This window comes from Vulpes lagopus, chromosome 4 (assembly GCF_018345385.1).
Source record: "Vulpes lagopus strain Blue_001 chromosome 4, ASM1834538v1, whole genome shotgun sequence".
Lineage (NCBI taxonomy): Eukaryota > Metazoa > Chordata > Mammalia > Carnivora > Canidae > Vulpes > Vulpes lagopus.
The window spans coordinates 100,804,042-100,822,403 of NC_054827.1; the positions used below are offsets into that span (position 1 = coordinate 100,804,042).

At 46.7% G+C, this 18,362-nt stretch overlaps 1 protein-coding gene across 3 annotated transcripts in view; it reads left to right on the forward strand.

Moving 5' to 3' along the window:
- The window catches only part of ADAMTS17 (ADAM metallopeptidase with thrombospondin type 1 motif 17), a 318,441-nt gene that overhangs the window by 48,567 nt on the left and 251,512 nt on the right, over positions 1-18,362 (forward strand). For all 3 annotated transcript variants that reach the window (XM_041753209.1, XM_041753210.1, XM_041753211.1), the window contains exon 4: positions 13,935-14,107. In XM_041753209.1, the coding sequence (XP_041609143.1) occupies positions 13,935-14,107 (173 nt within the window). The remainder of the gene's footprint in view (positions 1-13,934; positions 14,108-18,362) is intronic.

An 18,362-nucleotide genomic window follows, 5' to 3' on the forward strand; every position in this document is an offset into this window, starting at 1 on the left:
CTTGATTAGCACAACCATTCAAAGCAGGACAAGATGGCTCCTTGGTGGCTCTTCTTCTTTCTTCTTTCTTCTTCCTTCCTTTTTTTTTTTTTTTTTTAAGATTTTATTTATTCATGAGAGACACAGAGAGGCAGAGACATAGGTGGAGAGAGAAGCAGGTTCCCCATGGGGAGCCCGATAGGGGACTCTGAGGACCCCAAGGTCATGATCTGAGCCCAAGGAGACGCTCAACTGCTGAGCCACCCAGGTGTCTCATTGGTGGCCCTTCTTTCTTAGTCATTGAAATATCCCTAGTAGTGTTGGTGTCACCTTCTAAGTACCTCCTGAAGGTATTTGATTCTTTTTAACTGCAGTTTGCCTCCCTTGTGCTGTTCCCACTGCCTAGCCTGCCCCCACCCCCAAGGGACCACCAAGGGGTTTAGCTTTCTCTCCCCACCCCCACATTAACCTTTGTTCTGATTTTGTCCTGTGTGTCACTTCCCCACAGAACCTAGCCTGCATTGGAACCACCTCGTCTGTATTTTGTCATAGCGTTATCTATTCTTTCTTACAAGCATGCGTTCCAGTTATAAACTTTCATATATTTGTGCATTTGGTTAACATCTGTTCCTTCTAGAGGGTCACCTATGTGGTGGCAGTACCTAGCACACAGTAGGTTCCCAGTCAGCATTTATTGGCTGCAGAAGTACCTTTCCACCTCACCTGCAGGCAGTGGTACTTGGCTACTTGGTATCTACATGACTCTGACTATGGGCGAAAAGGTCCAGCAGGGCCAGCGTGTGTTTCCTGCCCCTGGTTCTGCTGTGTCCCAAGGCCAGGATGTGGATCGTACCTTCTGTTTAGTGGAGGGACTGATTTTGGATTCCAAGGTTGATCAGTTCTTCATTTGGGATCTTAACCACAAAAAAATAAAATATCCCCCCTCAAAAAGAAACCCCCAAAACACAACTCTTATTTTCCACCTTTCTTTGTAAGGAATTTACATGAAAAAAAATGCCTTTTATGAAAATGACTTGGCCTTGGGGGAAGTTATTTAAAGAATTCATACTTGGAGAGCAAAAGTTATTTTTTTTCCTATTAAAAAAAAAGGAGAGAGAGACAGAGAGAGAGGGCCATTATTTTTCAAGGATGTTGGATTTCTGCAGCTGCCGGAAAGTTCACCTGGCTGGGAGCACTTCTGCACACGTGGAACCATTATTTCCAGTTGGAAAAGATAGCTTTTCTAGAAACAGACCCTTTTTGCTTTGGTTGAAGAAAAAAGTGATGAGAAAGTAATTTTGGGGAGTCTGATGGTTTTATTGTAAAGAACGGTGTGTATAAGTCTGTGGGTGCAGATTTCTCAAACTACATCTGAAAACCCACTGCTGGCTCACTGGCTGGTCATGGTTCCTCCTCCAGCACTTTCCCCATGTTGACTCTCAGTTTGTGTGGCACTGTCCCCAGGTCCTTGGATGTGGCTGTGAGAGGTTGTTTGGGAAATCTATAGCATGCACTGATGTTGGTGCTTCCTCCCTGGAGCCCCCTAGTGACTGGTTTTTCTTAAATGGTGACTAGAGTGTAGGGCAGCATTCCTGTTTATGGCAGTGGGGAAGTACACATCCAGTACCTTCATACTCCCATGGTGAAAAAAACAAATCCTTAACTGCAGAACGAGGAAGAATCCTAAAAAGTAGTTTAAGGACTGACGCTTTCATTTTAGGCTATACCCATTTGTGTCTAGTCAAGAAAATGGAAACCATGCTAAGTGTTTCTAACAGAAGGATTTCACATGGAATAGGTTATATCATTGTCCATGTCTGGGACCACCAAGGGGTTTAGCCAAAGCTGGTGTGTCTATGGATGTGCCTCTGAGGGTGGTAGAGGAGCTAGGCTGGGAATGTCCCAAGAGCTGGAGGCTGGAGCCATATTGCCCAGTAGTTCTGCTAGAACAGTGCCATCCTGAGCTGAAAACACAAGGAGCCAATGCTCCCTGTGGGCTCTCCCTCTGGTCTCTCTCTGGTGCACCCCGTTGGCAGAGCTGAACAGAAAGCCAGCTAACAACGGAGTCTGGGAAATGTAGTTTGCAGGCTTCCAGCCCCAGAGCAGAGTGCAGAAAGGATGCTGAGAGACAAGAGACAAATTACCAGTGCATGGGAAACAGAGACCTTTCTGTGAACTGGCATCTTTTTAGGCATCCAGTTCAGGCCCAGATGAATATCTAGAGTTCCTAATTCCTAGACTGAGGATGTTTTCATTATACCCCGTGGCTGCTTATTTTAGAAAAGTGGGGCTATTGGACATACAGTTGAAACCATACATCTTACTGTTTTCCATGCTGTCGTGGTGGTGCCCTGCGAAAGGGTTGATGGTGTGATGGTGAGGGTCTGTGTGTGGAAAGCCCGCTCCCAGCAAGCAACACGTGTCTCCCCCAAGGAGACGGACTCATGGTGTTTTCCAGGCTTTCATGAGAACCACTTGATTTTCATTCTTCTATCCTATGTGAAACGTTATGTATGTTTCACGGCTTCAACAGCTGATTTCATGTACAGTCATGTTTTAGGTTCTGTCATGTTCGGGATTACAATATTCCCCCCTCTGGAATGTTGGGGGGTAAGTTGGGATGTCAAACAGGAGGGACAAGCTACTCCCTCACTCTTCTTGAAACTCTTGTTTCTACATTATTTTAATTTATTTTTGCATGGTTGAGGATGACCTTCGAGACGTTTGTTCATGCCCTCTGCCCAGTAAGGAATTTCAAAGGCAAGAAGTTGGTTGATGAGCATCTAGATGAGAGGTGCTGATAGATGGAGAACATGAGCAGCTAGGCCTTGTAGAGAGTGTAAAGGCATCCAAAGTTCCCTGTTTGCTTCAGGCAAAGTTTAAAAATGAGTATTTAGACCCTAATTGTGAGCCACAGTAATAGTAGTGTAATGCTAAGGGTAGAAATCAGACGAGTAGCATGATTTGGATGTGGTATTCTATATCTGACCCTGTGTTAGAGGTTGAGCATGCATCCCTTCATTATTCCCTACATCTGCCCTAAGGGAGAGGAATAATTATCACCTTGCTCTCTTAATGAGGGAACTTGCCCATAGTCACCCCTGATTCTTTTTTGTTTGTTTAAGATTTTATTTATTTATTCATGAGAGAGACAGAGAGGCAGAGACATGGAGAGGGAGAAGCAGGCTCCATGTAGGGAGCCCCATGTGGGACAATCCCAGGATCTCGGGATCATGACCTGAGCCGAAGGCAGATGCTCAACCACTGAGCCACCCAGGTGTCCCATGGGCAGATTCTAATCAGCTCTGTCAGGTGGTGGAGCTGTGGGCCTCTCATGACCAGCTTTGCTACCTCCTTAGGTGGAGGAAGTGCCTCGTGAGAGTAATTCTAGGATATTTGTGTGAAGTGCCCTAGAAATTCATCTTGATATTAATGAGGAATTTCAAAGTCTAAAAACATTGATTCAACTAAGTATAATTCTTGAATTCCTACTATACTCTGGGCAATGCTTAGCAGGCACTGTGGTGTGTTCAGAAGGTGATGTTTGGGCTCCTGAGCTCACTGTCAAGTCCAGCAGGCAAGCCTGGACCCATGTTAGATTGCAAAGTGGATGTTAATAGCTGCAGAGTTTGGAGGTAAGCAGGGGATTTGGAGAGTACTCCAAGCCCCTCGAGGTTGGCCAACTGGATCTCCCACCTTAACAGGCCACAGAAGGGCTCTCAGGCACTCTTGGTGGACCCAGGACTCTAGTCTTCTGCTTGATCTGGTCTGAGAGGTTCTGCTCTTCCCACCGTTACTTTTGTTTTTCTGGATTTGAATTAGTTTTTTATGTGGCAGGTACAGGGGGAAAAAAAACCCATTCATGTGTCCTACATGGTAGCCTGGGCAGCCTATGCTGAGGGAGCCGCAGACCCCTGGTGCCCTGGGGGTTACTGGGAGGCCCCTGTTGGGGCTTGTGCCATGAGGTGAAGGAGTGGGTCCTGCCTGCTATACAGCACCCTTCTTATTCTGGAAGCCACTGTCACCGTCTATGACCTTGCATGTCCTTTCTAACTCAGGGCACTTGTCACTCTCCTTTCTTACTTCAGCCCCACTCATGCCCTCCCCATGTTATGTGGGCTGCCAGGCCCTCCCTGGATGGAAGGGCTGACTTGAAGCACACCGTGCAATTTTTGCTGGAATTCCTTTTGTGGAGGGTTTAATTTTAGGCTCTTTGGCGGCAGAGAAGCTTCCTATCAGATTTGAGGAACAGAATTCACAATCACATTTGCCATAAAACATTGTGGAAAATGCTGCCCCAAGCATCACCAAGAGGCCCCTATGTCAAGTCCTACTGGTGTTTTGTTAGAGGTTGGTGTTAGGTACACCTGCCTTTCCCTGAGGAATGGTATACTTTTGTCCCTTGGTGGAGGGTGAGAAAACTGACCAGCAAGCATGTTTACCTTTAAAAAAAAAAAAATGTTTTCCCTGATTTCAGGAAACTCAGAACCAAATTCTAAGGCAGAATGGATGGGTGAGACCATGGCCCTGGATTCCTAGTCAAGTGGGTTGGTGGCCCAGAGCTAGATAATTTGCCAAATTTTCTGGTGCTTCAGCTTGCTCCTCTGGAGGTTTGCATGATGACAGTTTGTGACTGACACAGTGTGGGCCTCAGAGCCAGATGCCTGTTGCCTTGCGTTGGGTAACGACTCTGATTTTTATCACCAGAGCTGCCATGCTGACCTTCTCTGTTAAGTGTATTTGCGTTTTCTTTTCTCTGGTTGTTAATATCTCTAATTTCAGTCTGTCTATTTTGGGGGTAAGTCACCTTAAATCTTTTACACTCAGAGGTAAATCATGAGGGTGCTTGGCATCTGTGTCACTCCCTGTCCTAGGGTCCCTGATGCGGTGTTCCATCTACTTGCACTGGATCTTATTTCAGTGGAAATTGAGGGAATGGCCATTTTTATAGATTCTACCTTTGACCCATTTGCATGAGCAGATTTGCAGCTCAGAGTTTCCTAAAAACTCACCTGTCAACCGTCAAAGAATCATGCAAGGGATGCATTTCACACTGAACCAGGAGATCCAGATCTGTCACTGTCCCACCCCAGAGGATGTCATCTTGTGGGGTGGTAGCTCCACCAGAAAACCCCAGTTGCCCCTCACAGTAGACATGCTGACCACCCCCACATCAGTCCCTCATGAGGAGTGATAGCCTAGCTCCTGGGGGCTGTGATTGGGACCTAAACTATAGACACGGGGAGCACACAGCTCCCTTTCACAGAGACTGTGTTCCTTCATGCTGGCATGGCAGGTGTGACTTTATCAGTCCCCAGGGCTCATGGGTGGCTGGTGCATTCCATCCAGAAAACCTTCGGATGAAAGACTGCTCCCTAGAAGCAACTGTCCAGAGAGTGTCCTTGGACAGCCCTGGGGCTGTTTGTGTCCATAGGAATAGGGTGTGAAAATGAACGTTCTACCTGAAAGGATTCCTTGGGGGAATCTTATCTTAAAAACCAAAAACCTCTGCACCCAAATTATGGGTTGGGAGGACTCTTTTACCGTTTCAGAAAGTTTCTCTGTGGGCAGTTGTGTTCCTGGGATGGTGAGCCTGGGCTGGCTTCCTCCACCACCTCCTCCTATTTGCACCATTGACTGTGCCCTTGTGGCTGCCATCTGCCTTTCTGAGCTCTCTGTGGCTCATGCGTTTCCTCCTCATCAGCATTGAGAGGGGGACTTAGGGACCTGCCTGGGTCACACAGTCAACAGGGACACCCTCACTGTAGCCTCCACAGGCCCCTCTTATGTCCTGTCTCCATGAAGAATGACAGTAGTCAAGCTACGCCTTCTTGAGCACTTACCATGGAGCCAAGCACTCTGCTGAGGCCTCCAACTGGGATCTGGACAGCATCCTGGTAAGAGAAGAACTGTGATGCTCTCTGCTTCACTGACAAAGCATATGAGACAAATAGAGGGTGAGAGATTTATCACAGGTCAGACAAAACAGCTGAGCAGCCAGGATTGGAATCCAGGTGTTTTGTCTTTAAAACCGTGTCCTCGACCAGTAAGTCACTGCCCCCTGCCACCACCAGCATAATCCTCATCATAATGAAGGTGCCATTTATTGAAGAGTCAGAACATTCTGGGGAATGTAGTATGTGTTCAATGAGCATTTCACTTAATCACTATAAACCAGGGTGATGAGTATGAATATTCATATGACGTTTAATGTCTGTAGCTTGCTCAGCATCCCATTGTGGCTCCCGGTTAAACTAAGCACACCATCTGGTCTGCCCCCAACCACAGCCCTGTTTTGAATTCTTGTCATCAACTCTGTGGCCCTCCGGGTGCAGACCTCCCTTCCCTCTGACCACTGGGGCAACACTGCCATGGTCGTGCCTGTGCAGACCCCTCTGCTAGTACTGGAAGGGATTCCTCACCACAGGGCTTAGAAAGGTCTCAGGGCGATTGGGTGCAAATCACTGAGTTGGTGTCTCAAGGTGAGAATGAAGGACAGGTGGCCTTCCTCTGACCACAGGCAAATTCTGTGTAGCATATCATGATGGCACCAAGGGCTTCTGATGGGATTGCCTTTTTACCCTGTCCTCAAGGGAGCTGGAGAAAACCTGCGGTCATTGTGGCTAGGTGAATATCCTGTTCTAGAATCTTACATTTCCACTGTACCCTTGTGCCTGGTACAGACATTTCTGTATCTAGACCTTGAATGTGGTGTGTGGGAAAAGCTTATATTTCTGGCTTGAAGGACAACACGTTTAAGTCTAAATCTTTCCTTTAACTCTGTAAGCATGTTGGACACCCCAGGCCTAATTCCCAGCAGTGGCACCCATCTTGAGCTTCTTGGCCTGAAATGCCCTCTGTCCGAGATCTTGAAGGGCCCAATGTCCTTGGGCAGCTGCCCCCCTGTCCTCTACTGTGTCTGTTTTCTCTCTGACTTGCCTCAACAGCTGGCATGGGCTTGTTTTTCCTCTCTCTTGGCACAAAGGTGACCTGAGGTCTTCCCTGGAAATGACATTGGTAGACTCACAGAGTAATTCTTCTGGCTGTTGAACTCTCACACCAAATATTTTGTGATCCATGTGTTGTTTTCCCTGGTAAATAGCTAAAGACTCTTTATTTTTAAACTCAAGAAATATCTGTTTCATACAGAGCTTAATAATTCACAATTGAGATTTTTTTTTTTTAGTTTGCCAAGAGCAAAACTTCTAACTGAAATGACAGTTTGTGTTTGTTCAGCCTTTTCAGTAGTCTTCAAATTCTTAGAATCAATAGTAATGTGAATATTCTAAAAGCACCACATTTAGAATGCCCTTTGAGTTTCTTTGTGTTTTTCTCTTCCTCCTCTTGGTCCAAAAAGAGACTTGGGGTATCATACATAAATACATAGAATTTTCTTTTCTTTTTTTTAAAAAATATTTAATTTATTTATTCATGAGGGAGACAGAGGCAGAGACACAGGCAGAGGGAGAAGCAGGCTCCCTGCGAGGAGCCTATTGTGGTACTTGATCCCAAGATCCCAGAATCAGACCTGAGCCAAAGGCAGATGCTCAACCACTGAGCCACTCAGGCGCCCCCTAGAATTTTCTTTTTTAATGGATAATGGGGGCAAAGGGAAACTAAATGTAAGAAAAAAATAGTATAAAGCCAGACGTTGAAAATCTACCAAGTCAGCACCAACTCCAGCAATGTGCCGGCAAACAAGACCACTGGGTGGACTTGGAATGATCCCTGGTGTCTGTAACAGCAGGAGAAGGCCTGGAGCCCCACTGTCGTGGTCTGTCCTCATCAGGGTGGTAAGGGCCATCTCACTCATTCCCACAGTGGCTGGAGACAGCAGACTCCCGAGCCCAGTGTAGAGGGCCCTCCAGATGGCTGCACACCTGCCCAGCTTGAGCTTTGATCTCTCCAGTGAGGTCTGGATCCAGCACCCTTGTTATTCTGAAATTGGCCTTTTTCTTCTTACTTTTCAAGATGCTTATATATAATCCGTGAAAAATAGTGTTGACAAACATTGTTAGGGTGTATGTATACAGTTTGTGGAATTGAAGGTCAAAATGTATTAAGGTACTGTTCTTGCCATAGGGAAGGAATGACCCTCAGAAGTGATGGCCGTGGAGCTACTGGCAGAGGGATTGATGACAGGGGTAGGGAAGAAGCAAGCTTCCCTCCACCCTCCTGTTCTCCTCTGCCGCCACCCCCAAGAAGGACACGGGCATGGAGAGGGAATACAGGTCCTTGGTCTCTCTCTTATCTGCAATTCCAAATCCCGGATTTTTTTTTTTTTTTTTTTTTTTTAACTTTTATTGGTGTTTAATTTACCAACATACAGAAAAACACCCAGTGCTCATCCCGTCAAGTGTCCACCTCAGTGCCCGTCACCCATTCCCCTCCAACACCCGCCCTCCTCCCCTTCCACCACCCCTAGTTCGTTTCCCCGAGTTAGGAGTCTTTATGTTCTGTCTCCCTTCCTGATATTTCCCAACATTTCTTTTCCCTTCCTTTATATTCCCTTTCACTATTATTCATATTCCCCAAATGAATGAGAACATACACTGTTTGTCCTTCTCCGATTGACTTATTTCACTCAGCATAATACCCTCCAGTTCCATCCACGTTGAAGCAAATGGTGGGTATTTGTCGTTTCTAATTGCTGAGTAATATTCCACTGTATACATAAACCACATCTTCTTTATCCATTCATCTTTCGATGGACACCGAGGCTCCTTCCACAGTTTGGCTATTGTGGCCATTGCTGATAGAAACATCGGGGTGCAGGTGTCCCGACGTTTCATTGCATCTGAATCTTTGGGGTAAATCCCCAACAGTGCAATTGCTGGGTCGTAGGGCAGGTCTATTTTTAACTCTTTGAGGAACCTCCACACAGTTTTCCAGAGTGGCTGCACCAGTTCACATTCCCACCAACAGTGTAAGAGGGTTCCCTTTTCTCCGCATCCTCTCCAACATTTGTTGTTTCCTGCCTTGTTAATTTTCCCCATTCTCACTGGTGTGAGGTGGTATCTCATTGTGGTTTTGATTTGTATTTCCCTGATGGCAAGTGATGCAGAGCATTTTCTCATGTGCTTGTTGGCCATGTCCATGTCTTCCTCTGTGAGATTTCTCTTCATGTCTTTTGCCCATTTCATGATTGGATTGTTTGTTTCTTTGGTGTTGAGTTTAATAAGTTCTTTATAGATTTTGGAAACTAGCCCTTTATCTGATATGTCATTTGCAAATATCTTCTCCAATTCTGTAGGTTGTCTTTTAGTTTTGTTGACTGTATCCTTTGCTGTGCAAAAGCTTCTTATCTTGATGAAGTCCCAATAGTTCATTTTTGCTTTTGTTTCTTTTGCCTTCGTGGATGTATCTTGCAAGAAGTTACTGTGGCCAAGTTCAAAAAGGGTGTTGCCTGTGTTCTCCTCTAGGATTTTGATGGAATCTTGTCTCACATTTAGATCTCTCATCCATTTTGAGTTTATCTTTGTGTATGGTGAAAGAGAGTGGTCCAGTTTCATTCTTCTGCATGTGGATGTCCAATTTTCCCAGCACCATTTATTGAAGAGACTGTCTTTCTTCCAATGGATAGTCTTTCCTCCTTTATCGAATATTAGATGGCCGTACATTTCAGGGTCCACTTCTGGGTTCTCTATTCTGTTCCATTGATCTATGTGTCTGTTTTTGTGCCAGTACCACACTGTCTTGATGACCACAGCTTTGTAATACAACCTGAAATCTGGCATTGTGATGCCCCCAGCTAAGGTTTTCTTTTTTAAAATTCCCCTGGCTATTCGGGGTCTTTTCTGATTCCACACAAATCTAAAAATAATTTGTTCTAACTCTCTGAAGAAAGTCCATGGTATTTTGATAGGGATTGCATTAAACGTATAAATTGCCCTGGGTAACATTGACATTTTTACAATATTAATTCTGCCAATCCATGAGCATGGAATATTTTTCCATCTCTTTGTGTCTTCCTCAATTTCTTTCAGAAGTGTTCTATAGTTTTTAGGGTATAGATCTTTTACCTCTTTGGTTAGGTTTATTCCTAGGTATCTTATGCTTTTGGGTGCAATTGTAAATGCAAATCCCGGATTTTTTAAAAAAAGATTTTATTTATTCATGAGAGGCACAGAGAGAGAGGCAGAGACACAGGCAGAGGGAGAAGCAGGCTCCCCATGGTAAGCCTGATGCGGGGCTCAATTCCAGGACCCCAGGATCATGACCTGAGCCAAAGGCAGATGCTTAACCGCTGAGCCACCCAGGTGCCCCTAAATCCAGGATTTTTGATACTCATTTTGTGGAAGCCCTGACCTACCCTGATGTGAGGCTCCCAAGTGTCTTTCTTCACCCCTTTAATTCATCTCACTGTAGAAATAGTAGTGCCTTTGGATAACAGCTTGCTACCCTAGACCTCATTGAAAGTGGTAATCAATATTCGGCATGCATACCAGATTGCTTTGCAAAAATCTGAAAATTCTGGATTCCTGAAACCCATGTAGCCGCAGGAGTTTGAATCAAGGCTTCCCACCTCTTCCCTTGAGTGCAGGGACAGGACAGAGCCCTAGGGCACGTCTCTGCATCACCAACCAGCCTAGTGTGGTTCTGGTGTGACAGCCCCAATGAGCAGCACTCAGTGGAAGGAGTGCAGACAGCAGGACAGCAGGCCCTGGGCAGCTGGGAGGGATAATTATGCCATAGCTGCTAAAGAGCCCTGACCAACCTAGAGACCCTCCAAGCAGAAGGACCACTGCCAGACAGGGCTACTCAGAAGAGCTGTGCCCTGTCTTCCTGTGTGGGTTCTGCAGCACACAGCATCAGTGTCATCATGCTCAGCACAGAACCCTTTCCTGAGCTTTCTAGGGTCCTCCTACTGTTGTGCCTGAAGTTCGGATGGCAGCAAGGAGCCCATTGGCCATGTGTAGGCAGAGCAGGTGGGGGGAATCAGAGCCGAGCCAGGCAAGCCTTGAGTTCTAGGGCTGAAATCACCCAGCACTGCCTAGCACTTGACTTCAGCTTGTGATTGGGAAACAGGGATTCCACGTACCCACTCACTCATCCGTCCATGCGTGCATTTGTTCAGTGAATACTACTCCATTCCAAGTGTTGTGCCAGGAGCTGGGAACCATGAAGGAAACAGATGGGATAGTCGTAGTGAAAATCCTTTAAAGTCGGGAGAGACAGAGAGGAGGAGGGAGGGAGGGATGGATAAATAAATACATACATACATACATACATACATACATACATACATACAACCAGAGCTTCTGACCATTGTGTTTTACTGATATTTAGTATTCAGGGCACATGTCAACCTGCAGCATTTCCCCCTGGACAACACTGTTTATTAGTTCTCTGCCGTCCATTGGGGAGGGAGAGGCAGGTCTTCGTATTTGAAAGTACTATGTACTTGAAAGACTGATGCCTGTGCAACCTTTTGTTAAAGATAGATTGGTTGATTGATTGATTTGAGAGAGATTGATTGATTGATTGATTGATTTAAGAGCGAGAGAGAGTGTGTGTGCGCACGCGCGTGCCGGAGCAGGGGGGAGGGGCAGCGGGAGAGGGAGAAGCAGACTCCCCGCTGAGCAGGATGCCCAATGTGGGTCCCAAGACCCTGAGATCCTGACCTGAGCTGAAGGCAGACCCCTAACTGACTGAGCCATCCGGCCACCCTCCCCCAATGCAGCATTTTGATATGTTGAATGTCCAGGTGCAGCTTGCCCCTTTGGTCTGGGAGCAATGGGCTCCTTTTCTTAGCGACTGCTCAGCTCAAACAAGTTCAAAGTTCACCATCTTCCAGAGATGTGTCCTCTGGGCCTTGCCAAAACTACAGCTCTTTATGCATGAGAACCTGAAAACAGGACACTGCAAAAACAAGTGCTGAGCATCTGCAGATGTGAACAGAAGTTGGAGCTGCAGCACCACGTGGCTCCTGGCTAGTTGCCTGGGAGAATGTGGGTGTGCTCATGACAGCAGAGCCCTTACTTGGGTAGCCCTTCACTTCCACTGTGTTGCAATGGGAGCAAGGTGATTTTTTGGGGTGTGTTTTTTTTTTAAGTTTTTATTTATTTATTTGACGGTACACAAACAGGAAGGTGAGGGAGAGAAAGGGAGAAGCAGACCCCCAGCTGAACAGGGAGCCCAATGTGGGTTTTTTTTTTTTTTTTTTCAAATTCCGAGTTGGACAGGCCAGCCTGATCCAGGCAATAAGTATGTGGCAAACAAGCACCCAGAGCCCAGAATTTAGAAATCACTGTGTTCCTCCTTCCTTGTGGTCAGAGATGAAGTGGTTGCTGAAAGTGGGTATAGGTTTATAAAGAGACCTCAACAAGTGGCATCTTTCTTTCTGCCCACCTGTAAGGCCTTGCCTTCTGTCTTCAAATGGACTCTTACCTCATTCCACTGCTGAGGCCTAGAAGTCTTCGTGGGAGGTGGACCTGGCTCTGGGCAAGGAGAGAACCATCCTGCAGGGCCAAGACATTCATGTGTTTCATTTTGCATTTTGGTGGCTAATTAGATGACATTAGTTGCTCCCCCATGCCTTCTGTATTGTGGAGAATTTAAAAGTGACATTTGTGTTTTTCTACAACTCACCATTTTCTTAAAGTAAATTCTAGTTCATTGTCTACCCTTGGGAAATACAGAGGAAAAAAAGGAAAATGAAGATCACGTATCCCCTACCACTCATGTTTAGTTACATTCTACCTAGGTTGGTTGGTTATCTTCTGTTTGATTGTTTGTTTGTTTGTTTATTTATGTTCTTTCAGAGCCTGAAGTTACTTGTGTGCTAAATCTTTGCAATATCACAGCTTAACTGTATATACAGATTTAGTCCTGCTTCTGTCTACATTGCTAAATAATCTTCACAAACGTGCCTTTCATGGCTACAAACTTGTTTTGCCATGGCTGGCTTTCTCTGTGGTTGGATACTTAGATTGCTTTTTGTTTTTCATAATTGTAAATTATATTGTACAGAGTATTCTCTTTTGTCCATTATGACCCATACCTCAGGCTATTTCAGTGTGCTTTTTGGCCCTGGAGTGATCAGGTCACACTGTGAAGCCAGTATGTGCTACGTAGGCTGCATTCCCTACATGGAAATTGGAGCAGAGGTGACTTTTGTCCTCTCCAAATGCTCAAAATGGAAATAATAGTTGCCAAATTTAGGAAGTGGCCTTTCTGTTTAGGTCCTGAAAATGGGTGCCATTTGCATCAGCCTTTAGTGTTGGTCAGAGGGGTTTCTACCAACAAAGTCTAGGTCACCCTCACACGGCAGCTTGGAGCACCCAGACACTCTGATTTTGATTCATCACGAGGCCTCCTGATCCACGTAAGATCTGATAGAGAAATCGGTTTATCTAAAGAGTCAGCAGAGGATTACTGATGACCCTTCCCTGTGTTAACCAAAGGGCACACTTGCATCTTGGCTGGGATGTGTGTCATGTGATCTTGTTTCTGATTATGTTTTGTTTTTCTTTGAAATGATGCTTTGTGATTATTTATGTTTATGGCTCCTTATTCATGACTGTCAGCACAGTGGCCAGAGTGCCACCTCCCTGGGTCCCAGCTATCAGCAGTGGGTAAAGCCCTTTCAGAAAGTCTGGCTGGTTCTCTGCCATTTACCTGAGGTGCTTTCTGATCTCTCCCCACTGGGCCTAGGCTTCCTTTTCCTCCACTGACTTTGCACTGCTGTCTGCTTTCCTCTAATGCGACAGGGTTTCTCTTCCCTGATATTCAGTCCCATTTGCCTCCTGAGGCTTCGATGTGCCTCAGCTCCACCTGTAGGAAGTGAGCTCAGGACACCTCCCCCCACCCCGACCCTATGATGATGGAGGTCCGGCTTCTGGCCACTGGAGGCTGGCTATTCTCAGTGAGAGTCTCAGTAGAAGGCTGCTTCACTGTAGGGTCTTGGAAATCAAAATGCCAAGGACTGCATGAACATCTCTGTTGTTTTCTAGAAAAGAAGAAGCCAAGGAAGGGCAGGCAGTCCCAGGACTGGCGGGAGCGGAGGAACGCCATCCAGCTCACCAACGAGCATACAGTGGAGACCTTGGTGGTGGCTGATGCCGACATGGTGCAGTACCACGGGGCAGAGGCTGCCCAGAGGTTCATCCTCACTGTCATGAACATGGTGAGTCTTGAGTTGGGGTCCTGATCTAGGCAGGCTCTGCTTCCTCCTTGATGAGTGCTCTGCTTCCTCCTTGATGAGTGCTCTGTTTTTGTCTTTTGCCCAGCTGAGGAAGAAGCTGGGTTGGGGGATGGAGACACCCACGGCCCCGTGACCCCTGAGCAGAGGGGGTCAGGGGATGCATCCCATGGGAGAGGGCCCACCCACCCACTCTGCCCTAGTGTGTAGTTTCAGTGCCTGGGTCTGCTTGGTGGTTGTGCCCGCCCTGCCATTCCTTACCAGAGGTTTGCCGAGACCTTTCCTAAATGCCAGACCTCCTCCAGGGGGGATTCGAAGTTGGGTGAGTCAGTCCCTGTTCTAAGGAGTCAATGGTCTTGTAGAAGGAATCAGGATCCAACTTGAATGTGAATCAGCTCTTTCTGTGTGCCATGAGGGCTGGACGAGAGTCGGGGGAGAGGTTGTGGTTGAGAGCACAGGGAAGGAGCCATAAAGCCTGTGTCTACCTCTCTGGTGAATGGGAATAGCGGGAAGCTTTCACATGATGGGTGCAGGGGGAGGGCCTGCATTCCTCAGTTTAGACACAGAAAGACTTCTGAATGCATCTCAACCCCACACATCCATCCACTCCCCTAACAAGCATTTTTGAAGCCCACTGGCATTGTGTTAAGGTGTTGGGGATCCAGGTGCAAAACAGACCTGGTCCATCCCTCAGAAGGCAGTGTTATCAGCAGACAGATAAAACCCCGTAGAAATATCTGCAGTGACCTCTGGGGTCCAGGTGGAGGGCTGCTGAGTGATCTTGCAGCATAGAGTCTTCAAGGAAGAGCTGACCTTTGAGCTAAAAAGAGTAAGAGTTTAAGAGTTTGCAAGATCAGGAGAGGGGTGGCAGGTCCCGCAGGGTTGTGGTAGGAGCTACATTTGTGGGAGGGCAGGTGGTGTGACATGGCTGCAGGAAGGAGTGGGTGAGCTCTAGGGGATTGGGTGGACACTGGAGCGGGGCATTTGGAGAGGGTGTCCTGAGGAGTGGTGCTGCTGAAGTAGGGAGGAGGAGCAGTCCCACAGTTGTGCTTGGTGGGGACTGGAAATGGAGAGTGTGTGGGAGAGAGGATCTGAACCACAGGGCAGGAGTGAGAGCGGAGGAGGTGCTAGCCCTGGTTTCTGAGAAATATGTGTTCTTCATCTGCACAAACCCAAGTTCTCCTGGTGGCTGGTTAATGATGGGTTGCTGTGATTTGGTCTGCCCAGAGGAAGCCTGGGAGGAGGGCTAGTGGGGCTGACTCCACAGCAGACTCTTTCATCTGTAGTTAATTTCATCTCATTTATTTTTTTTTTAATTGTCCGGAGCACAAATGCCAGGAATAAACACTTATTATGGCAGCTAAAGTAGTAATGAGGCCACACTTCCACTTTGATATTTGCTTTCATAATTTGATCGTCAGGATGGGGGCACGGAGGGGGTGGTACTATTGCCCCCAAACTCCCCCACAGTGGTATGATGAAGGACAAGGACTGAATGGTCCCTATACTTGGCTTTAATCCAACACTCTTCACTCCCCTTCCACTGCTCGCACAAAGAGGTTGGAGGCTCCAGACCCCATGGCTGAGGGCAGATCTGGGGCCAACCACATTAATTTGGGATTTAGATATTTCTTGATGAAGCCTGCCTAGTAAGGGCGGGGCCATTGTGGTGAAGGGCATTTGGCATGTGTACACTAATACTGAACCCTTCAGCCTCCTCCTGTGGGGTTTCTTGGCCAGTCTGATGAGGCCAGAGAACAAAGGAAAGCAGAGTTTCCTTGACCCACTTGTACAGACTCTCAGCACTGGGAACTAGTTTCTATTGCTCTAGTGGTGGGCCACCATTCAGCAAGTTTAAAGACAGGTTATGTTCAGACATTACACCTTGTTATGAACAAGACCACCCTCTGCCACTACCGTCCTTCAATCTCTTAAACCCTAGTTTCGAAAATCCAAAGAATTCTGTTCTTCCTGTGGCTCTTCTGGCAAAGGGATTACTGTTAGGAAGCAAGATCTTCTTTAAACCAGGAGGATGGGAAAGGATTGTGGGTGGGATGAGGAGCCCTGTCATTAGACAGGTCTCCAGGTGCAGTGAGCAGGAAGGTGATGCCAAGCAGCCCGCCTCTCGAGTGTTTACTGTGATCCTGCTGGATTGAAATGGCTGTGTTTCCCTAGTTTTTGTGGATTTGGAAGGGAATCTGCTAGAGTGGTTGCCACCTTCCTTGCACCATGTTTCTCTCCAAGCTGTGGGAAGTAGCTTTGGGTGGTGACATCCAAGCTCCCACACCCTTCCCACTTTCCCGCTTTCTCTGAGTAGAGACCTGTTCACCCACGCTTGTGGCTCAGACCCTTGAGGCTAAATCTAGACAGGCTCCTATCCCCCAAGGCAGGCCTGGAAACTTGTTAGGGCCTTGGTAACACATTGAAAGCTGGGGGAATTTGGTGTTATGCGTTTGCTTACAATTTTCATAAGCATCTTATGGTTGTGATGTATGAATTAGGTCAGTGTCGTGGCACCTGGGTGGCTCAGTGGTTGAGCATCTGCCTTCAACTCAGGTCATGATTCTGGGGTCCTGGGATCAAGTCTCATATTGGGCTCCCCACAGGGAGCCTGGTTCTCCCTCTGCCTATGTCTCTGCCTCTCTCTCTGTCTCTCCTGATGGCACATGCCTGAGAGGAATGGAAGGAGAGGATGTCTGTGATGGCAAGTTGGGTTGTTTCTCCTTCTCCTCATACCTGGTTATTTCATTATATTTCCATCCTACAGAGGAGATGGAGGCTTGCGGGCAGTGCTGTGGTCAGGGAGCACAGCCAATGAGCAAGTACACAGCAGGGCAAGCGCTCAAAGCCAGCGCCAAGGAAGCCCTGTCTCACCTTTCAGTGTCACAAACATGTCTGGGGCCTATTGTTTGTCTGCATCTCCACCCTGGACTGCCCATCATTGTCTCTGGCCTTGGCAACAACTCTGTTCAGACTAAAGAGGGTGACTGCAGGAGCTGCCTTGCTGGGCTCCTCACGTTCATTTTCTTCCTTCTTGATTCCTTGCCACAGAAGGACCAGCAAGAGCTTCATCTGCAGAATTAGGGCCTTGTTACTAAGCAGCACTATGCCCTCCTGTAGCTTCCCATGTGGGTGATGGGGAGTACCCCTCTGTGTTGCACAGCCCTCCCAGGCTCTGTAACTGGGACCACCTGCTTGCCCTGGACTTTATTCCCTTCTCCACCTCAACAGTAAACTCCTGCCATGTTGGCCTCTGTTTCTCAGGGGCCCTAAGCTCTTCTGTGACTTACAGCCTCTCTTTGTCAGTAATCCTCCTTATCAAACTAGCTTCTCTATCTTTGAGGACTCTGGGCAAATGTCCCCTTGGAGGGGCTTTCCTTGCTGACCATCTGAAAAGGCCAACCTGTTTTCTTTATCCTTGCAGTCTGCTTTGTACTTGGTCCTTATCTCAAGTTACAATTCCATATTTATTTGCTTTTGAAGAACCACCTTGATATGAAGAATTTTCTTATGCTATTGAATTTAAGCCGGTATAAATTCAAATTAGAGGGGCCTGGGTGGCTCAGTGGTTGAGCATCTGCCTTTGGCTCAGGGCATGATCTCAGGGTCCTGGGATTGAGTTCTGCACTGGGCTCCCCACAGGGAGCCTGCTTCTCCCTCTATGTCTCTGCCTCTCTCTCAGTGCCTCTCAATAAATGAATAAAATCTTTAAAATAAATAAATTCACATTAGCGTATTTACAACTTTAGGATGTTAAGTGTAATCCGCACAGTAACCACAAAGAAAATAGCTACAGAACATATACAAAAGAAAATGAGAAAGGAGGGACACTTGGGTGGCTCAGTCAGTTAAGTGTCTGACTTGATTTTGGCTCAGATCATGATCTCAAGGTTCATGAGATTAAGCCCTGTATTAAGTTGTGAGCTGGGTGTGGAGTCTGCTTGAGATTCTCTTTCTCCTTCTCTTTCTGCACCGCCCCCCCCTTTCTCTATCTCTCAAAAAAAAAAATGAGAAAGGAATTAAAAAGCTTCACTATAAAAAAATCACAAAAAAGTAATGCAGGAAACAAGGGGCAAAACAGGCTATAAAGTATATCAAAAACAAATAGTAAAATACAGAAGTCAGTCAGTCCCTCCTTATCAGTAATTACCTTCAATGTAAATGGATTGAATTCTTTAAAAGATCAGCAGGATGGATTAAAATAGTATCTAACTATATACTGTCTGCAAGAGACTCATAG